Here is a 20,419-nt window from a genome sequence, read left to right as displayed (position 1 = left end):
ATGTCTTTGTTGTCTGTTTCTGAAAGATCTCTCACTTGTGGACAACAAAGCACATTGTCGAATATAAAGTCTTAAGACACTAGAATTTGTTTTCACCAAAATTATCAACGTGGCACTATAAATATTTCTATGTGTACTATCTAACTGAACTCAAGTCTTAAAGGAACTGCCTTTCTTTACATTTACAGGGCATCTACTATGTTCCTTGTCATTGTCTACGTGCATTATAATGTTACAAAAGTCTAAAAATAACCCACAGACTTAAGTATTTGTTAGTGGAAGGCAGGAAAGAAATGTAAATTAAATTAGATCTGGGTCATAACATGTGGATAGAAAACGTAACGCTAAGGAAAAACTATTGAAATATACAAAAGAAATAGGATGGTAGTATTTAAGAGATTAGCACTGAAATATATATATTACCATATGTAAAAGAGCCAGTGGGAGTTTAATGTGTGAACAAGTGGTCTGTGACAATCTGGAGGGATACAGTGACAAGAGAGGTGGGTTCAGGAAGGAAGGGATGTATGTACGCCTATGGCCTATTCAAGATGTACAGCAAAAACCATCAAAATATTGTAAAAAAAAAAAAAAATTTACTGATGGTGACTTAGGGCTGAACACAGAATCAAAGCTTTCCCACACCTAACACATTTGTGTAGTTTTCTTTCAGGTTGAATTTTCTGAGGGTCAAAATGTTGATGTATTTTACTGCATTCTCTACATGTGTAAGTTTTCACTGCAGTAAGGATTCTCAGATGATCTGCAATGTCATTCCTTGTGACTGAAGGGTTTGCCACATAAATAACATGTATGTGGTTCCTCTCCTCTATGAACTGCCTAATGGGCAGTTCATGCTGAACATGCACTAGAAACTCTGCCACATTCATTTCACTTGTATGTTTTCTATACAATATGAACTCTGAATTATAAGGCCTGAACACTGATTAAAGGCTTTGTACCACTCACGACATTTGCACTAAAATGTTTCTCACAGAATAACAGTAAATACGTACTTACTGGGGCTCCAGGACAGGCACCTTTGCGGTATGTGCAGGTTCCCAGTCCATCCAGCCCCTGGACTGCTTCCTGCTTCGAAGCAGAATAGAAGGCATGCAGATTTTTCTTGGGGATTGGGCAGTTTTTCTCCCGGCCTCTCTCACCTTGCCTTCTATATTAATGCTGACTTTGAAAACAAGATTTTGTGAAGCAGGATTTCTGTTCCAAAAGGAAGAGCTAAGACAAGAAAGGAGGAGGTCAGAGGGGCAAGTAGGTGTTGATCACTTCAATATTCAGATGGAAGTCTAGTTCTCACTGACCAGCTCCGGGTGTGATACTAGACAGTTGAACTTCTTCAGGCCTCGTCCCTTGTACTAAACCATATATTTAGAGAGGAGACTTCTCTTCTTACCAGAACATTCCATTGATGTAAGGGCTTTATATAGAAAGGCTTTCACTTTTGGGTTCCTTGAGTTTAAAGGATGACTTTTTATGAGCCACTCTTTTTTTCCTTTAATGTAGAAAACATTATAAGTGTACAGATAATTCGTAAAACAGTAGAAGTGAGTTCATTTTGAAGACTGTGAAAAGACTGAATGTCATGCACTACTCATTGTATCAGTTTATTCTAATATGTTCATGTTCATACCAGGATGAAAAGAAAACCAAACCTCTATGTAAAAGGTAAGCACATTTTTAAGACAAAAATGTTGTATTTCTTCAGTGCAGACTTATTATAAATACCTTATAGAACCGAGTCTTAACCTGTTTTGTTTTTTTTTTTTTTCTCTTCCCTGAAAGAGTTATGCAGTTGTTGAAGCTTCTAACCAAGGAAGAACTTGAAGGACTGGGAGATTTGGTCCCCTTGTCTCCAGGCTGTGACTATAAGTTCCCTCCCTCCATCCCCTTAGGTATTGTTAAATGTAGCAAAGGGATTTTTAGCTTTCATAACCCAAATGAAGAAAGTGGGGTGTTTTTTTTTGTTTGTTTGCTTGTGGATTTGTGTAATCATTGATGGCTAAGTTTGGCTGATTGTGATATAAAGAACAGCTTCTGTTTTCTGTATTTATTCATACACCAGAAATAGTGTTTATTGTTATATAAAGACTATAAAAGTTTTCATAAGCCTTTATATTTTGAACTCTTTATTTAAACACTGTTGGAAAATGTGGCATAAATCTTGTGTCATTATTTAATAAACTGTAGTAATATATACTAACAACAAAAAATTTTTTTAATAAAATGTTTCTCACAACTGTCACATTTCTAATGTTTCTCTTTAGTATGAATTCTCCGATGGATTCTAAGTTCGTCATTTCAAGTAAAGCACCGGCCATATACATCATATTTATATGGTTTCTCTCCTGTCTGAACTGCCTGATGATGTTATGGATGACTGTGCCTAAATGGTTTGTCACAATTATATTTCTAAGGTTCTCTCCAGTATGAATTCTCTGATGAACTGCAAAGTTTGCATTCACACTGAAAGCCCTGCCACATATACCTCATTTATCTGGTTTCTCTCCCGTATGAACTCTCTGATGAATACCAAGGTTAACAGTACAAACAAACGCCTTGCCACATACATCACATATATATGGTTTCACTCCAGTATGAATTCTCCGATGAAGAACAAGTTTTGCAGTCTGATTAAAGTACTTGCTGCCACACATCACATTTTTAAGATTTCTCTCCAGTATGAACTCTCTGATGAACAGCAAGATGTCCAGTACGAGTAAACGCCTTGCCACACACATCACATTTATATGGCTTCTCTCCAGTATGAATTCTCCGATGAACTGCAAGGCTTGAACTTATACTAAAGCCTTTGCCACATACATCGCATTTATATGGTTTCTCTCCAGTATGAACTCTCTGATGATCAGCAAGATGTCCAGTACGAGTAAACGCCTTGCCACACACATCACATTTATATGGCTTCTCTCCAGTATGAATTCTCCGATGAACTGCAAGGCTTGAAGTTATACTAAAGCCTTTGCCACATACATCACATTTATGTGGTTTCTCTCCAGTATGAATTCTCCGATGAACTGCAAGGCTTGAATTTGAACTAAAGGCCTTGCCACAGACACGACATTTATATGGCTTCTCTCCAGTATGAACTCTCCGATGAACTGCAAGGCTTGAAGTTTCACTAAAGCCTTTGCCACATACATCACATTTATATGGTTTCTCTCCAGTATGAATTCTCTGATGAACTGCAAGATGTGTAGACCGATTAAAGGCCTTGCCACATACATTACATTTATATGGTTTCTCTCCAGTATGAACTCTCCGATGAACTGCAAGGCTTGAAGTTTCACTAAAGCCTTTGCCACATACATCACATTTATATGGTTTGTCTCCAGTATGAACTCTCTGATGAACAGCAAGATGTCCAGTATGAGCAAACACCTTGCCACACACATCACATTTATATGGTGTCTCTCCAGTATGAATTCTCCGATGAATTGCAAGCCTTGACGTTTCACTAAAGCCTTTGCCACATGCATCACATTTATATGGTTTCTCTCCAGTATGAATTCTCCGATGAACTGCAAGATGTGGAGACTGATTAAAAGCCTTGCCACATACATCACATTTATATGGTTTCTCTCCAGTATGAATTCTCCAATGAACTACAAGGTTTGAATTTGAAGTAAAGGACTTGCCACATACATGACATTTATATGGCTTCTCTCCAGTATGAACTCTCCGGTGAACTGCAAGGCTTGAAGTTTCACTAAAGCCTTTGCCACATACATCACATTTATATGGTTTCTCTCCAGTATGAACTCTCTGATGAACAGCAAGATCTCCGGTATGAGTAAACGCCTTGCCACACACATCACATTTATATGGTTTCTCTCCAGTATGAATTCTCCAATGAACTGCAAGGCTTGAATTTGAACTAAAGGACTTGCCACATACATGACATTTATATGGCTTCTCTCCAGTATGAACTCTCTGATGAACAGCAAGATGTCCAGTACGAGTAAACACCTTGCCACACACATCACATTTATATGGTGTCTCTCCAGTATGAATTCTCTGATGAACGGCAAGGTTTGCAGTTTGACTAAAGGCTCTGCCACATATATCACATTTATATGGTTTCTCTCCCACATGGAATCTCTGATGAACTGCAAGCTTTGCAGCTTCATTAAAGGCCTTGCCACATACATCACATTTATATTGTTTCTCTCCAGTATGTATTCTCAAATGAACAGCAAGGTGTGAATTCACTCTAAAAGTCCTGCCACACACATCACATTTATATAGTTTCACTCCAGTATGAAGTCTCTGATGAACAGTGAGGCTTCCAGTATGACGAAATGCCTTGTCACATACATTGCATTTGTATGGCTTCTCTCCAGAATGAATTCTCTGATGAACTGCAAGGCTTGCAGTTTGACTAAAGTCCTTTCCAGAAACATCACATTTATATGGTTTCACTCCGGTATGAATTCTCTGATGATTTTCAAGGTGTGTACTTTGTTGAAAGCAGTGATCACACACACCACATTTATATGGTTTCTCTCCAGTATGAACTCTCTGATGATCAGCAAGATGTCCAGTACGAGTAAACGCCTTGCCACACACATCACATTTATACGGCTTCTCTCCAGTATGAATTCTCCGATGAACTGCAAGCCTTGAAGATTCACTAAAGCCTTTGCCACATACATCACATTTATATGGTTTCTCTCCAGTATGAACTCTCTGATGAACAGCAAGATGTCCAGTACGAGTAAACGCCTTGCCACACACATCACATTTATATGGCTTCTCTCCAGTATGAATTCTCCGATGAACTGCAAGGCTTGAACTTATACTAAAGCCTTTGCCACATACATCGCATTTATATGGTTTCTCTCCAGTATGAACTCTCTGATGATCAGCAAGATGTCCAGTACGAGTAAACGCCTTGCCACACACATCACACTTATATGGCTTCTCTCCAGTATGAATTCTCCGATGAACTGCAAGGCTTGAAGTTATACTAAAGCCTTTGCCACATACATCACATTTATGTGGTTTCTCTCCAGTATGAATTCTCCGATGAACTGCAAGGCTTGAATTTGAACTAAAGGACTTGCCACAGACACGACATTTATATGGCTTCTCTCCAGTATGAACTCTCCGATGAACTGCAAGGCTTGAAGTTTCACTAAAACCTTTGCCACATACATCACATTTATATGGTTTCTCTCCAGTATGAATTCTCCGATGAACTGCAAAATGTGTAGACTGATTAAAGGCCTTGCCACATACATCACATTTATATGGTTTCTCTCCAGTATGAATTCTCCAATGAACTACAAGGCTTGAATTTGAACTAAAGGACTTGCCACATACATGACATTTACATGGCTTCTCTCCAGTATGAACTCTCCGATGAACTGCAAGGCTTGAAGTTTCACTAAAGCCTTTGCCACATACATCACATTTATATGGTTTCTCTCCAGTATGAATTCTCCGATGAACAGCAAGATGTCCAGCATGAGCAAACGCCTTGCCACACACATCACATTTATATGGTTTCTCTCCAGTATGAATTCTCCAATGAACTGCAAGTTTTGTAGTTTGATTAAAAGCCTTGCCACACATGTCGCATTTATATGGTTTTCCTCCTATATGGATTCTTTGATGTCCAGTGAGCTCTGAGTCCTGAAGAAAGGTTATGTCACACTCATTACATTTGTAAGGTCTTTTCTTTTGTGTTTCATGGTCTGGTAACAGTTCTGAAGGGTGCATAACAGCATCCTCATGTTTATGAGAAAAGCCTTTGCAGACATTACGAGTTCTCTGAGGTGGTAAACCTGTGGCCCTGACATTTGTCACAACTTGACTACATTCAGAAATTATCCCTTCAGATTGTACCACCTGCAGTTTATTCTGAAAGCTTGATCCGTGCCTCTCAAAAGGTCTCTTTCCTACATCACTTCTACTAGGATGATGTCTTCCATCAGTGAGGTTTTTGTTATGGGATGTAGACATTCCTTTGTCATTTCTTTCATCATCTGTCCACAGACAATCAAAGTCATGTATATTTTCCTGGATGTCCCTCAGGTGAAAATCTTTGATTTCAAGACGTTCAGCTCTTCCAAACATCACTCTTTGAAAAATCTCCCCTTTACCACTGTTTACTTTTGCCTGTAATTTCTTGATCTTATCTATGTGAGACATATCTACAAGACATAAAGAACCACAGGTATTCTATTAGTAACAATTCATAAATAAATTATTTCTTGTCGAACACATGACATTATACCATGAGTCATATTCGTCCTGAAAAAAATTATGAATCTTCGCAATGATGATCTTAAAACTATACAACACTAAAGGAATAGAACTCTTTAAAAAGGAGTGATCATATGCAATTCAAATTAATTTTAGGGTAGTGTAGTTTCAAACACAATCAGAAAACATTCATTTTATGCAAACTCATGTCAGTTCACAAAGAAAACATATTTCCCCACCATGACCTCAAAGCTCATCCTACTTTGTCCTAAACACATTGCTCTCTCATAATTGAGGAGAAAATAATGGTATATTGTACACACTTTATGCATCCTTATACATGTTTAAATGGTGAAGAACATACAGGACTAGAGAGGTGACTCAGTGGTAAAGAAACTGCCTGCCAATGCAGAAGATGCGGCACAGGGGGCTACAATCCCTGGGTCAGAAAGATCCCCTGGAGCAGGAAATCACAACCCAGTGCACTATTCTTGCCTGAAAAAACTTCCTTGGATAGGAAAGCTTGGTGGGCTACAGTCCATGAGATCACAAGGAGTCAGACAGGACTGAGCAACTGAGCAAACAAGCATCAAAGAGGCAATACACTGGAATGGTAAACAATGCAAAAGAAGCATTCTAATGAATAATGTAAAAACAAAAAAGGCAGTTAGAAACTGTTCAACAAATACTGCATTGAGAAAATAAAAAATTCTGTAAACTATATATATAATTTTTGTTGTTGTTGTTGGACCATGTGGCTTATGAGATCTTGGTTCCCTGACCATGGATTAACTCCAGGCTTCCTGCAGTGAAACTACTGAATCCTATCCACTGGACTGTCAGAGAATTCCCTAAAATAATTTAAAAAATTAAAAAATAAACACTTTTCTAAATACCTCTTAGAAATCTATCAGTAGATAGATATATAAGCATTTTATGACATTAACAAGTGGTTAATGTCAGTTATATTGTGTAATACAAAAAGACCATCATTTTTAAAACACAAAAAATATGTGAAACATTCTCTACTTATACAATGATCATTCAATACATCAACTCCGTACCTACACAGTAACTTAAACTCACCCAGTTCATTGGCTCCAACATACATGTAAAGGAACAACCTTTGGGGCTTTCCTTGTGGCTCAGAGGTAAAGAATCCATCTGCTAGTGCAGGGCACACAGGTTTGATCCCTGATCCGGGAAACTCCCACATGCCTGAGAACAATTAAGCCTGCAGGCCACAGGTGATGATTCTGTGCTCTAGAGCTGGGGAGTCACAACTACTGAGCAAACACACAGAGACCATGCATTGCAACAAGAGAATCCACTAGAATGAGAAGTACAGGCACTGTAACTAGAGGGTAGCCCTTGCTCGCTGCAAGTAGAGAAAAGCCCCCGAAGCAACAAAGACCCAGTGAAGATAAAAACAAATAAATTTTAATAAATTTTTAAACATACTGTTATGAAGATAAAGGAATGTAATTTGAAAACTTACTTATCTTTTAAGCAAAAGTAACCTTTGAGGCAAACTCCCTGGTGGTCCAGTAGTTAGGACTATGTGCTTCCACTGTAGGGGGGCACAAAATCTCTCCATGGATGGGCAACTAAGAACCAGAGTACCATGTGGCACAGCCAAAAAAAAAAAAGGAACTTCTGATATTTTCTATAAAACACACAACAGTCTATGCCACCTAACAGCACGAATTACCACAAGAGGGGAACAAGGGGAAGTAAATCCCTTTGAAACACCTCATCACATGCTACCCAAATTCAAGCAACAAAATTGACAGGAGTCAAATGACAGATTGTTGCAGAAAATATAAAGACCTTGCCTTTTGGGACCTCTTTTCTTGGAGTCCACTTTCCATGAAACCTCTCTCTTTTCTTAAAAAAAAAAACAAACAAAAAAACAAACACTTTGTTCATTTAGAAACAGCCACCTGTAAGTCAGAAGTACTTTCCATTTTCCCTAATAAAATGTAATTTTGAGGTAGGAGTTGGATGGGCTGCAGGTTGGACATCTACAATCAGCTACCCTCCTCTTTGCATGCCCTGAGATAAGAGATAGGTGGGCTCAGGTTGAGGAATTTGCAGCCAACAAAAACAGGGTAAACAGCCAGTTTGTCTCTTAATTCAAGGGAATAAGCGTGGCAAGGACAAAGAAAGGAAAAACCCTGTCTGATAAGAGATATAGTACACAAATGCAGAAAGGCTCCTTGGAGGTAAAAGTCAGAGGATCATTCCAGGAAAAATGAGTTTTCCTCCTCTAAGAAGCCTTTACTTCAAGATCCAGGGTGTACCTGTGTAGGGAAGGGGAGGGTCCTGAGACAAATTAACCAGGGTGGACAAAGCAAGGTGACTGGCCCACATTTCTCATCCCTTTCTTACTAAAAACACTCATCTTGCCTTCCTTAAGCAACCATGAGCAGTCCATTATATTAGCATTTTGTAGACTGGTGAACATAAATACCAGTGATAATGTCTAAGAATATCTGCTTTCTTATAGAGAACATCTCAGGGTGGCACCAAACGTATTCATTAAAAGTCCAAAATCTCTTCAGTTTGTCTGTAAGAGGAAATGAGTTTTCAGTAATCTGTGTTTCAGAATCTTACTTTATTTGGAAATGACCTATATATTCAATGAACTTTCATCACTTAGTTTAGCACAACCCTAAAAATTCAGGTTATTCAAATCTGGAGAGACTATTTCAGACAGATATTTCTAAAGTATAATCTTTCCTAACAGAGTTTATCTAAAAGCTCCAATCGCATTTGCATTCTTTCCTTAAAAGTGTCTTCACTCCAGTTACTTTAACTGTTCACTAACTTACTTAATGTAAACCTAGGCACAATAAAAGTATTAGACAATGTTGAAGACTCAAGACATGTCTTAATTAGATTAGCAAACAAACATTAATACTAGATATTTAATATTGAATATTTCCCAGTTCATATGAACCTGAAATTCACTTAAGTTAAATTCTCTTGAAATGGTTTGATTTGTCCTTTTTTTTTTTTCTTACAAACAATTGAATTAGAGCTCATTTACAAATTAACCTCAGCAATATTATCCAAAAACAAAGACACACACTGAGACAAACATACATGCAGATCGACAGACATGAGAGCTCTCGTACTTTCCTGCTTGAGATTTAAAATGCCTCTTTCACCCTTTTCTTCCCAGCACCCGCACCATGGTTTAAAATTCTAATTTGCCCAAGACTGAAATCTCTGGGAAAATAGGTTACATGTTTCAAGGACATGGCAAAGGTTGCATGCTATGCAGGGTCACTTAATGCCTGTCCAACTCCCTGCAACCCCATGGACTCTAGCCCACCAGGCTCCTCTGTCCATGGTGGGACTCTCCAGGCAAGAATACTGGAGTGGGTTGCCATTCACTCCTCCAGGGGATCTTCCCTACCCAGGGTCAAATCCACGTCTCCTATGTCTCTCCCTAGGGCTGGCAGGTTCTTTACCACTAGAGTCATCTGGGAAGCCCTGGCAAAGGTTAACTTTAAGTTTTTTGGGGGGCAGGCCTTTTGAACAAGCTTGCTGTTTTTAATTCCACATGTAAAAAGAAACGGTTTTGCACTTTCAAAGGAAAAAAAAAATTCATCTTAACCAGTTTTCTCCAGAGTCTAAACAATATCATTGCCATCCTGTATCAAACAAGTTATCTTTCCTTTCTGTAGTCATACCTTTATGGCTAAAATACAGATCGAATAGTGCTCAAATTGACTGTGATAACAGGGCCAGAAAGACTGATAAAAATCTTGGAATGTCCCTCCAGGAAGATGGGGTCTTTGATCAGAAGACTCTAAAGGGGCAAACAAATTTGCTAGAGTTGGGAAACCTGGGCTCCCCTTCCTACTGAGAGACAGGGGCCATCAGAAGGGGACCAGTTGATGGAGAGGGAGAAGGAGGGGTTGGCAGGGGTGAAAGGCCACAACAGGACAGATCATGGAGAGAGAAAGGGCAGTGGGGGACACTACTGGAGCTGTGGTCTGCCTAAAGAGAGTCAACTTAACAAGTCAAGATTTGATCAGCCAAAATATAATGTGACATTGTAACATGGATAATCATCCTCACAAATAGCATATTTCTTCTTCCAGTTGGAACTTCTCTTTAGACAGTTTTAAGTTAACCTTTATTTACCTCACGGTAGGCAGAGAGCAGGATCCAGGAGCCAACTTGGATGGTGCTAAGCCTGGGGCTTGGTTGGCAAGGGCCCCTGCAAAGGCTGAACAATCTCAAGATTTGTGCCCTATCTTATCTATGCTGCTGCAAGCCTTGCACTCACAGGAGACAGTCAGGACAGTCACACTCAGGGCAGTTTCCAGGCAGGTTAGAAGCAAGGTCAGAGGAATGCACTGCTTTGTCTTGAAGCCTAAACAAGACTATTTATTTAATTTCCCTAACACCTGGGTGTCTCCATGGTAAGAATCTGCTTAGTAATGCGGGAGGCATGGGTTCTATTCTTGTTCTGGGAAGATCTCACATGTCACGGAGAATAAGTTGATGAACTACAGATAGTGAGCTTGTATGGCAGAACTGCTCACGCCCGTGTGCCCAGGGCCCGTGCTTCACAACTAAAGAAAGCACCACAAAGAGAAACCGTGCTCCCCGCAACTACAGAGGAGCCCTCACTCGTCTGCAGCAGACAGAAGTCCGCACAGCACAAAGGACCCAGGACAGGCCCAAACCAGACCTCGCCTTCATCTCTGTGGGCGCTACAGCTCCACTGGAGGGCGCTGTACGTTTCGCATGTCGAAGAACAGAGCCGTCAGTTAGGGAGAAGAAAAACCTCCTGTGAGATTCACAAACATTAAACATCTGTTTTCTCACAGAACTCTCCCCCTTGGAGAGTTTCCCAAACCCCATGGATGGTGCGGCTTCCTCTCTGTCCTTGTGACAAGTTGACCTGTGATCACACTGTTGATACTTTCCCACTCATCTGGATTTTCGCTATTAGCACCTTCTTCTCCACAATCCAGGGGTCTTCCTCTTTGTGCCACAAGAATGGAGATAACGTTCAGATCAGAAACAGAAATTCCTACTCACAAGTAATGCCACATACTGTGGCTTCTTCCAGAAAACAACCTCTCTTTTCCTTAATAAGTGTATCTGTTATTCTTAATACATTGGTGTATTCATTTCTTTTGGCTCAGGGGAGTGTTCGCTGCTGCTTGGTCGTCTCTCCAAGTTCAGCAAGTAGGGGCTACGCTGCAGTTGCAGTGCTCGTGCTCCTTACTTGCTATGGCAAGAGTAAATTCTGTCACTCTAAGAAATGACTCAAAAGAAAAAGGAAATCGCTCAGATCAAACACTTAAGAAATGAGGCAACAGCACATGAGCTCAGATGGTTGGGAGTGACAACTGAACCTGAAGAATCAACTAGTTAACAACCAGAGAAGGAAAGAGCATCCACAGAGCATGCCCTGACAATATCTGAAACAAGTTCAAGGAAGCTGAAATACAACAGAACAGCATAAATGTCATGAGACAGGGTCACACCCTCTCCCATCGCAACCCACACAATGTCGATTATCTTGCTACAATTTACATCATTCATGTGATGATGCAGAAAAAACTTACTGCCATGAAATACACTTAAGACAGAACTGAAACTGCCACAAATCACACACCATTATTTATGAGATGATGTTTCTGTAATAAAACCATGGAGTTACATATCCATATCGAGGCACACAGGTATAGCTGCTCTGTGACATGTGGCATCTTCCCAGAGCAAGGATCAAACCTGTGTCTCCTGCACTGGTAGGTGTAGAATCCAGCTCTTTTGTCAGCCAAGGAGTGAGGACATTATAAACCAACAGGAAAATACTTCACAAATAAATTTACTATCTGCCTCCTTTTGAATGCACAGGGAACAGTATAACATACAGCACAATATGCAGCAGGTATCTAGTTCCTCTCTAAGAACTACTGAACCAAGATCACAGGGCTAGAAAACAGGCAACTGGATGTTTCAAAGTTTGAAATCAGCTCTATAAATGCTCAAGTTCTGAAAAAACTCCTTGTGTATCACACATTGGCAGGTCACCAGAAGGAAAGACAAGTTTAAACTCCTGATGCCAATCACAAAGCTTTATATGTGCGAGTCCACAAGGTTTTGAGTTTAATCAAGAAAAACAGGGGATCTCAAAAGGTACAGAGGGAACATGCCGAGGTACCCCAGGGCAGATCCCCACTTCAGGGGAAGTGATCCTCACCTACAGACAGCAGGTTCCTGAGGGTCTCCACCATCACGTCCTTGTACAAGGTCCTCTGGGCAGGGTCCAGGCATTCCCACTCCTTGGGAGTGAAATCTATGAACAGATCCTTGAAGGTCAACTGTGCCTGAAATGAAAACACATTTCACCAACGGGCCCTGAGGAGGGTTCTTTGTTTCACACAAAATGAAAAGAGGTGAGAGGGGTAAAGCTCAATTCAGTTGAAGTAATATTCTGATAGATCCATTAAAAGCTGCTTGAAGCAAACTGTTGGTCTCTAATCTAATTTCCAATTTCCTCTTTTTTCTAAGATTATGATATCCTGCAATCAACATGAATTTGTCATGTATGTGGACAATACATCAAAAATACACATATTAAAACCAACACTGGGTTGTGTATGCAGAAGTGTTACATTCAACACACAGAGTGACACAGTCTCACTATCTAGATGAGTTACAGCAAGACTGGTCTCTTCAGACGACAAGGTCCACAGCGACTTTAAAAGGACACACACATTGTGATGAGGACAACAGGTGTGTCAGCACGTCCTGCTCACTAAGCGTTACTCTAAAGACGTCACATAGATGAACTCGTCATCAACATACAGCACGTTAGAGAAAGATCTGTGTCCAGCTTACTGGGGAGAAAACTCTGTCACTCTAAGAAATCACTCAGATCAAACAGTTAAGAAATGAGGCAACAGCACCGGAGCTCAGGTGGTTGCGAGAGACAACTGAACCTAAAGAATCAACCAGTTAACTACCAGAGAAGGAAAGAGCATTCAGAGAGTTCCCTGAGAATACTTGAAACAAGTTCAAGGAAGCTGAAATAAAACAGAACAGCATAAATGGGCATGATGCAGGGTCACATCCTCTCCCATCACAACCCACACAATGTCAAAAACTTACCACAACTTACATCATTCATGTGATGATGCAGAAAAAAATTAACGCCATGAAATACACTTAGGACACAACTGAAACTGCTCCAAAGCATACACCATTATTTATAAGATGATGTTTTTGTAATAAAACCATGGAGTTACATATCCATGCATTCATGCATGCATGTGTAAACACACAATTGCTTGAAACAAGAGGAGTTATCTTTATTTTTTTTCTTTCATTCTATCAAAATTCACTCAGTGTTAGCTTTGCAACTCAAACTTGAAATACAGCAGTGAACATGACGGAGCTTACAATCTGGCAGCCAGCCAGCCAATCCACATGTTTAACGTTACTATCGAAATAAATGCCTGAAACAGGCCCGGTGCCAAGACAAGATTAAACAGAAAGTCTTCACCTACATTGAGAAATCACACAAGGTCTGTGAGAGGAAGAAACACTTAGGATTGGCAAGGTGGGAAATGGAAGAGTGCTGCAAGGACAAAGGACAGCCTGAGTGCCAGCTCTGAGGCAGGAAGATATTACTGAACAGAAAATCTGACTGGGACACAGGGAATGTAGATGGGGTGATGCCAGGTAGCAGCTTATTTATGCAAGATCTATAGATTTAGGACTTTAATCCAAAAGATACCGGAAGTGTCTGAAGAATCTGCAAGAGGAAAGTTAGATGCTTAGATTTATTTTCCAGACCTCAATCTGCTGTGTGTGGAAGTTGTCTTTACCTGCTTACTCATGCCAGACTGCAACCCCGCTGATGGCAGCCCACCAACTCCTCTATCCGTGGAATTCTCCAGGCAAGAATACTGCAGTGGGTTCCCATTCTCTTCTTTCATATTACTTCTTCATTCAGTAACTTTGTCAACATTCTATTTCTTTTTTAAAGCTTATTTATTTTGCTTATGTTGGGTCTTCGTTGCTCTGATTGGGCTTTCTCTAGTTGCAGCTGCAGTGCCGGGGCTTCTCACTGCAGTGGCTTCTCTTGTTTTGGAGCACAGGCTCTAGAGAGTGCGGGCTTCTGTAGTTATGGCTCCTGGGCACTAGAGCACAGGCTCAGTAGTTGTGGCCCATGGGCTTAGTTGCTCTGAGACATCTTCCCGGACCTGGGATGGAACCCGTGCACCCTACAGTGGCAGGCACATTCTTAGCCACTGTACCACCAGGGAAGTCCTCAACATTATCTTATTCTAGTTCAAAAAAACTTAAAAGTAATACAAGCAGAAAATAACATACAGAAGATTTCCTCCAATCTTCATAAAATACCTGTATTTAAAAATATCTGGGTCTCCCTACAGTACGTGGTCAAGAATCCACTGGGCAATGCAAGAGATGTGGGTTGTTGCCTGGTCTGAGAGCCCACATGCTGAAGGCAACTAAGCCCATGAGTCTCAATTCCTGAGCCAGAGCTCTAGAGCACAGTAGGTGAAACTACTGAAGCCGGCGCGCTCTAGAGCCTCGGCTGCAAGAGAAGAGAAGCCATTGCAATGAGAAGCGTGCTCACTGCAACCATGTGGCCACTACTCGCCAGAACCAGGGAAAAGACACTGAAGCAATGAAGATACAGTACAGGAAATAAATATATTTTAAAGAACAGAATGTGATTTTTATCCTTAATTTTAGGTATGTACTTATTAACAAAATCCAAAATTAGTATTTTATTCCATTAAGAAAATATGGAATCAAGATTAGTAAAGTTGGAAAATTCCCTCATGGTCCAGTGGTTAAGATCCCTCACTTCCACTGCAGGGTTTCATGTTCGATCCCTATGCAGCGAACTAAGACCCTGGAAGCTGCATCATGTGGTCAAAAAAAAAAAGAAAAAAAATCAGTAAGCCTGATTTTACAGTTTAAATTAGATGGTGTCACGAAACACTCCCTAGCCCTGACATCTCTTTCTGAACGCTCCATTCCCTTCCCAAACACTTAACTTTTCAAGGAGGTGCTCATTTAGTTTTAAATGTACTATAAAAAGTCAGAACTGATTTCCACTCATTGGCCTCTGTTGCAGATTTTACCGTGTATTGTACATGTTAATACCTGAGGTCCACATACAGGTTACCCTGGTTGACAGAGAGCAGACAGCACATCCAGATGGGCCCTAAACAGTCCCTGCTGCCCAAAAGCACTGAGGCCCATGGGTGAGAAGACCTGCCCAGGACAGTGTCCAGGGGAGCCTCCTCACAAGGGCCAGGTCACCGGGTCATGGGGAGACGGGATCTAAGTGGAGATATAGGCCCTGAGGGAAGGCACCGGGTGAGTGTGCATGTACAGGAGTCAGACAGGACACTCCACAGTCAGACACAATTGGCGAGTCCAGAGAAGGGCATTTCAGGAAGGCAGTGTGAGAATCCACTGAGAATATGACCTTACCTGAGAAACAGCCATGCCTGACTCCTGTTCTTTCCTCTTCTGGGCTTCTTCGTCCATGAGTCTTCACAGTTCTTTCATGAAAGTGGAAAACATGCTGTTGAAAGCTTAGAGTCAACACATCCCCTTCCTGAGCCCCAACCACACACCCAGGGAAGCCCTCACCAGGAGGAACACAGTCCTCTGTGCCCACTGTCTCAGGAGGGACTCAGGACAATCAACTACCACACACAGTCCAACACGGGACTTTCCCACAATTTCCTTGGATCACACTCCCCTCCTGGTGAGGCCTCATGCACACAGCAGCAGGGGGCACCTCCACTCACCCCAAGATCCCCTTCAGGTCACACAGCAGGCGGGGTTCAGCCCCACTCAGAACAGAGTGCCCTCCCCGCCCCCAGGGCCTGATCTCAGTCTCAGAAGTGGAGGCTAAGAGTCCTGGTGCTCAATGCAGGATCCAGATCGGAATCATCTGAGGCTCTGTGCACATTCCTGGGGCGTGGCCCCACACGAGATCCTGAGGAGCCTGTCTGATGGGGGAGAACCGACAAACCAAAGGAGTATGTGTATAGATACCATACACCCTGTGACCATGTGACACATGTGAACACTGAAATATTTATCACAAACCACTAATGGACCCATCCATCACCAAATTCCCATGTTCTGTGTGTGGTGACAACACTGACGACCTACTCTCCTGACAAATTCCCAGCATGCAGTAACAGAACAGGATTAACTATGGTCAGCATGCTGCACATACCTCCCCAGGACGCACTCATTTTACAACTCAAAGTCTGTAGCTTTTGACCAACATTTCCCTATCTTCCTGACCTTCCAGCGACCACCATCCTACCCTCTGGTGCTAGTGAGTTTCATTTTTTTTCCATTCGATATAATAGAAGGACATATAATATCAGTCTTTCCCTGTCTGTCTTAACTCACTTACCATAATATTCTCTACATTCACCCAAGTTGTCCCAAGTGAGACAAATCTCCAGAATTGTTTACAAGGTCGCCATTGATTGAACAAATCTTTATCCCAAGCTACAAGAAAATTAAATGTAAAGAAAGCAGAAAGCCAAAAGTAAAACCATCACAAAGAACATGGTTAAAGTTGCTTGAAAAGGCAACTTTTCAAAGAGTCAGTCAGTTCTTGCCCCATTTTTTCTCTCACATACCTCTACTCCTCACCAGGAATAGGGAAGGGGGTGACCCACACCTGAGAGAATCAAGTCCCTGCCCCAGTCCCCACCTCAACAGGCTCTGCACATGCATGCTCTTTTAATACAAATAATTACGAAATACACATGCCTCACAGACAGAAGCTTTGCAATTCTCATTCTTATCTGTACAATTTAAAGAAGCAAGATCTGCATTAGATTTTAAAGTCCAAAATCAGTGTATGACGACTTAATAATTCTGAGCCAACTGCTTCAGCACTCTCTGGATCTAGTCCCCACCATCACCTGCACACTAGCTGTTTCCACTTCATTTGGTTGATCTGTTTCCCTACTTCTTTCTACATCTCCCTTTCTCTGCTCTCATCTCTGCTCTCCTGCTGTCCCTTCCTCCACTCTACTTCTTCCCTGCCTCCCATCCCGCCTCTCTCTGCCATCTGTGCGCCTTCAAGTTGCTTTCTCTCCAACCTCCCTGGTGAGCCTCAATTTCCCTGCATTTCTGCCTTTCTTCCTCCATCTCTGCCCTCCCTTCCTCCCAACTCTCTGGCACTCCCAAGTGGCTATGCTTCCTTTCAGCTCGCTTTTTTTCTCAGCTCCTCCAGTCACTAGGAGTCCCCTTTCTCTCCCAGCAGGATATTCTTGCTCTGGGCCCAACTCTTGTATCGCCTTCGCGGGCTGTCTCTGTGAACTGCCTCTCCACTGTCGCCGTCTTTGGGACCCCTGATTTACAGCCCCTCTCCCTTGAAGGCTACAGAAGGGGGCGGCAGAGGATGAGATGGTGAGATACCATCCCTGGACTCAGCGGACATGGATTTGAGAAAACTCTGGGAGATACAGGGCTCGCAAAGAGTCGGAATGAACAACCACACCTCCCTATCTTGCTCACCGTTAACTCTCCGGAGATCCTGCTTTTTTCTGAATTTCTCTCCTTGCCGCACCCGCTCCCTACAAGGCTCATTCTCTTCCATGAAGCTGTCTCTTCCAAGTTCCTCACAATCCTCTTCACTGCCATCACTTGTCCCACATGCTTTTCTCAATTTTCCATTTCTCTAGGAGTCGCTGTCTCTGCTTCTCCTGATCCAGCCTTCCGCCCACTACTCCTACAGGGTAGGAGACTGAATAAGAAAGGCCCTCCCGCAAGAGCCAAATTCCGGCGGCTGGTATTTGGGGCCGAAGAACCATGGGTGTGACGTGGCTGGCTCAGGTCACCTCCCGCCACCAGGGATCAGGGGAAAAGTCACTCTGAACGGCAGAAGGACCGGCCTGCGGAGACTTAAGGACAAAGGGCTGGGAGGGACTGGGGTCTAAGGAGCGGGGCGGGCTCTCCAGAATCCCAGGACCGGGGAGAGAACGCGGCCTCTGCGGGAGCGGGGCGGCCGGCGAGGCCTCCAGGGCCCGAGAAGGAGAGGCTGAAGAACGTGAAGCGAATAAACCACCTCGCCTAATAGAATTGTATGTGGTGCAGAAAAGGTGGAGGAGTCAGTGAGGTCAGTAAACGGTTTCAAGTCGGAAAAAGGTGCGAAACGGAACATTTCAACGTTCCAAAAGCTGGAACCGGCTTCAGTGCGGACTTCAAAGCAAAAGGCAGGCGCCCCTTCGCCGCTTACGGAGACGTCTGAATTTACTGGGGGTGGTGGGGCGGGAGCAGGGATTTAGAGTCAGTAGCGACCTTCAGACCCGGGGTACAAAGAAAAGGAGACTGCGAGAGGCAGGTGCGACTCCAAAAGACAGAAACTCACGCTAAGCTGGGAGTTCCACTCGCCGCTCTCGGCTTCCACTTGAGTCACGGTGCGCGCACGCGCAGACACACAGCTGAACGGCTGGAGGCGGGGCCAGGCCGTCAGAGGGTGGGTGGTGGAGAGAAGCCCGACCAGCACAGGGCCTTTGAAAGGTGAGGAGGAACCTCGCTGCGCGCCTGGCGGGTCGTCTTGGCGCGGCGAGAGGGGCGGGGCGGAGCGGAGCGACCTTGTGCGGCGGGGTGGGGCGAACCGACGCGGAGGGAGGGGCGAGGCGGAGCGTCCCGGCGCGGGTGGAGGGGCGGGGCGGGGCGACCTTGTGCGGCGGGGCGGGGCGACCCGGAGCGGAGGGAGGGGCGGGGCGGGGCGTCGCGGCTCGGAGGGCGGGGCGGGAGGGTGCGGAGGGCGGGGCGGGGCGGGGCGGCGCGGCGCGGAGGGCGGGGCGGGGCGGTGCGGCGCGGAGGGAGGGGCGGGGCGGGGCGGTGCGGCGCGTCCCGGCGCGGAGGGCGGGGCGGGGCGGGGCTGGGCGGCGCGGGGCGGAGCGGCGGGGCGGGGCGGGGCGGCGGGGCGCGGCGGGGCCGGGCGGCGCGGCGGGGCGGGGCGGCGCGGCGCGGCGCGGCGCAGCGGGCGGAGGAAACACTTCAATACTGTCAGTTCAGTTCAGTTCAGTCGCTTAGTCGTGTCCGACTATGCGACTCCATAAATCGCAGCACGCCAGGCCTCCCTGTCCATCACCAATTCCCGGTGTTTACTGGACTGCAGCCAGGAAATAAAAAAACAACTGCTCCTTGGAAGGAAAGTTATGATAGAACTACATGGAGTATTAAAAAGCAAAGGAATCACGTTGCCAACAAAGGTCCCTATAGACAAACAATGGTTTTTCCAGTAGTCAGCTAGTGATGTGATTTCTTTTTTTCTTTTTTTCTTTTTTTCTTTATTAGTTGGAGGCTAATTACTTCACAACATTTCAGTGGGTTTTGTCATACATTGACATGAATCAGCCATGGAGTTACATGTATTCCCCATCCCGATCCCCCCTCCCACCTCCCTCTCCATCCGATTCCTCTGGGTCTTCCCAGTGCACCAGGCCCGAGTACTTGTCTCATGCATCCCACCTGGGCTGGTGACCTGTTTCACTATAGATAATATACAGGCTGTTCTTTTGAAACATCCCACCCTCACCTTCTCCCACAGAGTTCAAAAGTCTGTTCTGTACTTCTGTGTCTCTTTTTCTGTTTTGCATACAGGGTTATCATTACCATCTTTCTATATTCCATATATATGTGTTAGTATGCTGTACTGTTCTTTATCTTTCTGGCTTACTTCACTCTGTATAATGGGCTCCAGTTTCGTCCATCTGATTAGAACTGATTCAAATGAATTCTTTTTAACGGCTGAGTAATATTCCATGGTGTATATGTACCACAGCTTCCTTATCCATTCGTCTGCTGATGGGCATCTAGGTTGCTTCCATGTCCTGGCTATTATAAACAGTGCTGCAATGAACATTGGGGTGCACGTGTCTCTTTCAGATCTGGTTTCCTCAGTGTGTATGCCCAGAAGTGGTATTGCTGGGTCATATGGCAGTTCTATTTCCAGTTTTTTAAGAAATCTCCACACTGTTTTCCATAGTGGCTGTACTAGTTTGCATTCCCACCAACAGTGTAAGAGGGTTCCCTTTTCTCCACACCCTCTCCAGCATTTATTGCTTGTAGACTTTTGGATAGCAGCCATCCTGATTGGCGTGTAATG

At 43.5% G+C, this 20,419-nt stretch overlaps 2 protein-coding genes across 8 annotated transcripts in view; both read right to left on the bottom strand.

The window, feature by feature from the left end:
- LOC122689670 (zinc finger protein 160-like) overlaps window positions 1–20,419 on the bottom strand; it is a 119,029-nt gene that overhangs the window by 52,765 nt on the left and 45,845 nt on the right. The gene's annotated exons all lie outside the window — the stretch shown is intronic.
- Window positions 1,717–18,856, bottom strand: LOC122689347 (zinc finger protein 665-like). 7 transcript variants are annotated; one of them, XM_043895729.1, is made up of 7 exons: window positions 18,671–18,856; window positions 17,818–18,031; window positions 16,700–16,797; window positions 16,077–16,280; window positions 15,754–15,824; window positions 12,479–12,605; window positions 1,717–6,191 (listed from the first exon to the last, which is right to left on the bottom strand). In XM_043895729.1, exons 5-7 carry the CDS (start codon window positions 15,808–15,810, stop codon window positions 2,680–2,682), a joined length of 3,696 nt encoding a protein of 1,231 aa, XP_043751664.1. In that variant the 5' UTR covers window positions 15,811–15,824; window positions 16,077–16,280; window positions 16,700–16,797; window positions 17,818–18,031; window positions 18,671–18,856; the 3' UTR covers window positions 1,717–2,679. The 7 variants fall into 7 exon arrangements, with proteins under 7 accessions (XP_043751664.1, XP_043751682.1, XP_043751676.1 ...); XM_043895747.1 differs by lacking the exon at window positions 16,077–16,280; XM_043895741.1 differs by lacking the exon at window positions 16,700–16,797.

Source organism: Cervus elaphus, chromosome 4 (assembly GCF_910594005.1).
Source record: "Cervus elaphus chromosome 4, mCerEla1.1, whole genome shotgun sequence".
Classification (NCBI taxonomy): Eukaryota; Metazoa; Chordata; class Mammalia; order Artiodactyla; family Cervidae; genus Cervus; species Cervus elaphus.
The sequence above is the reverse complement of the archived record's forward strand: the minus strand, read 5'-3'. Positions and strand labels throughout refer to the sequence as shown.

Coding starts and splice junctions, on each gene's coding strand:
- LOC122689347 (XM_043895729.1), bottom strand. CDS start 15,810: ATGGACGAAGAAGCCCAGAAGAGGAAAGAACAGGAGTCAGGCATGGCT. Junction 12,606..15,753: donor CAGGCATGGCTGTTTCTCAG/GTAAGGTCATAT, acceptor TTTTCATTTCAG/GCACAGTTGACCTTCAAGGA. Junction 6,192..12,478: donor CAGGAACCTGCTGTCTGTAG/GTGAGGATCACT, acceptor TATGTCTTGTAG/ATATGTCTCACATAGATAAG.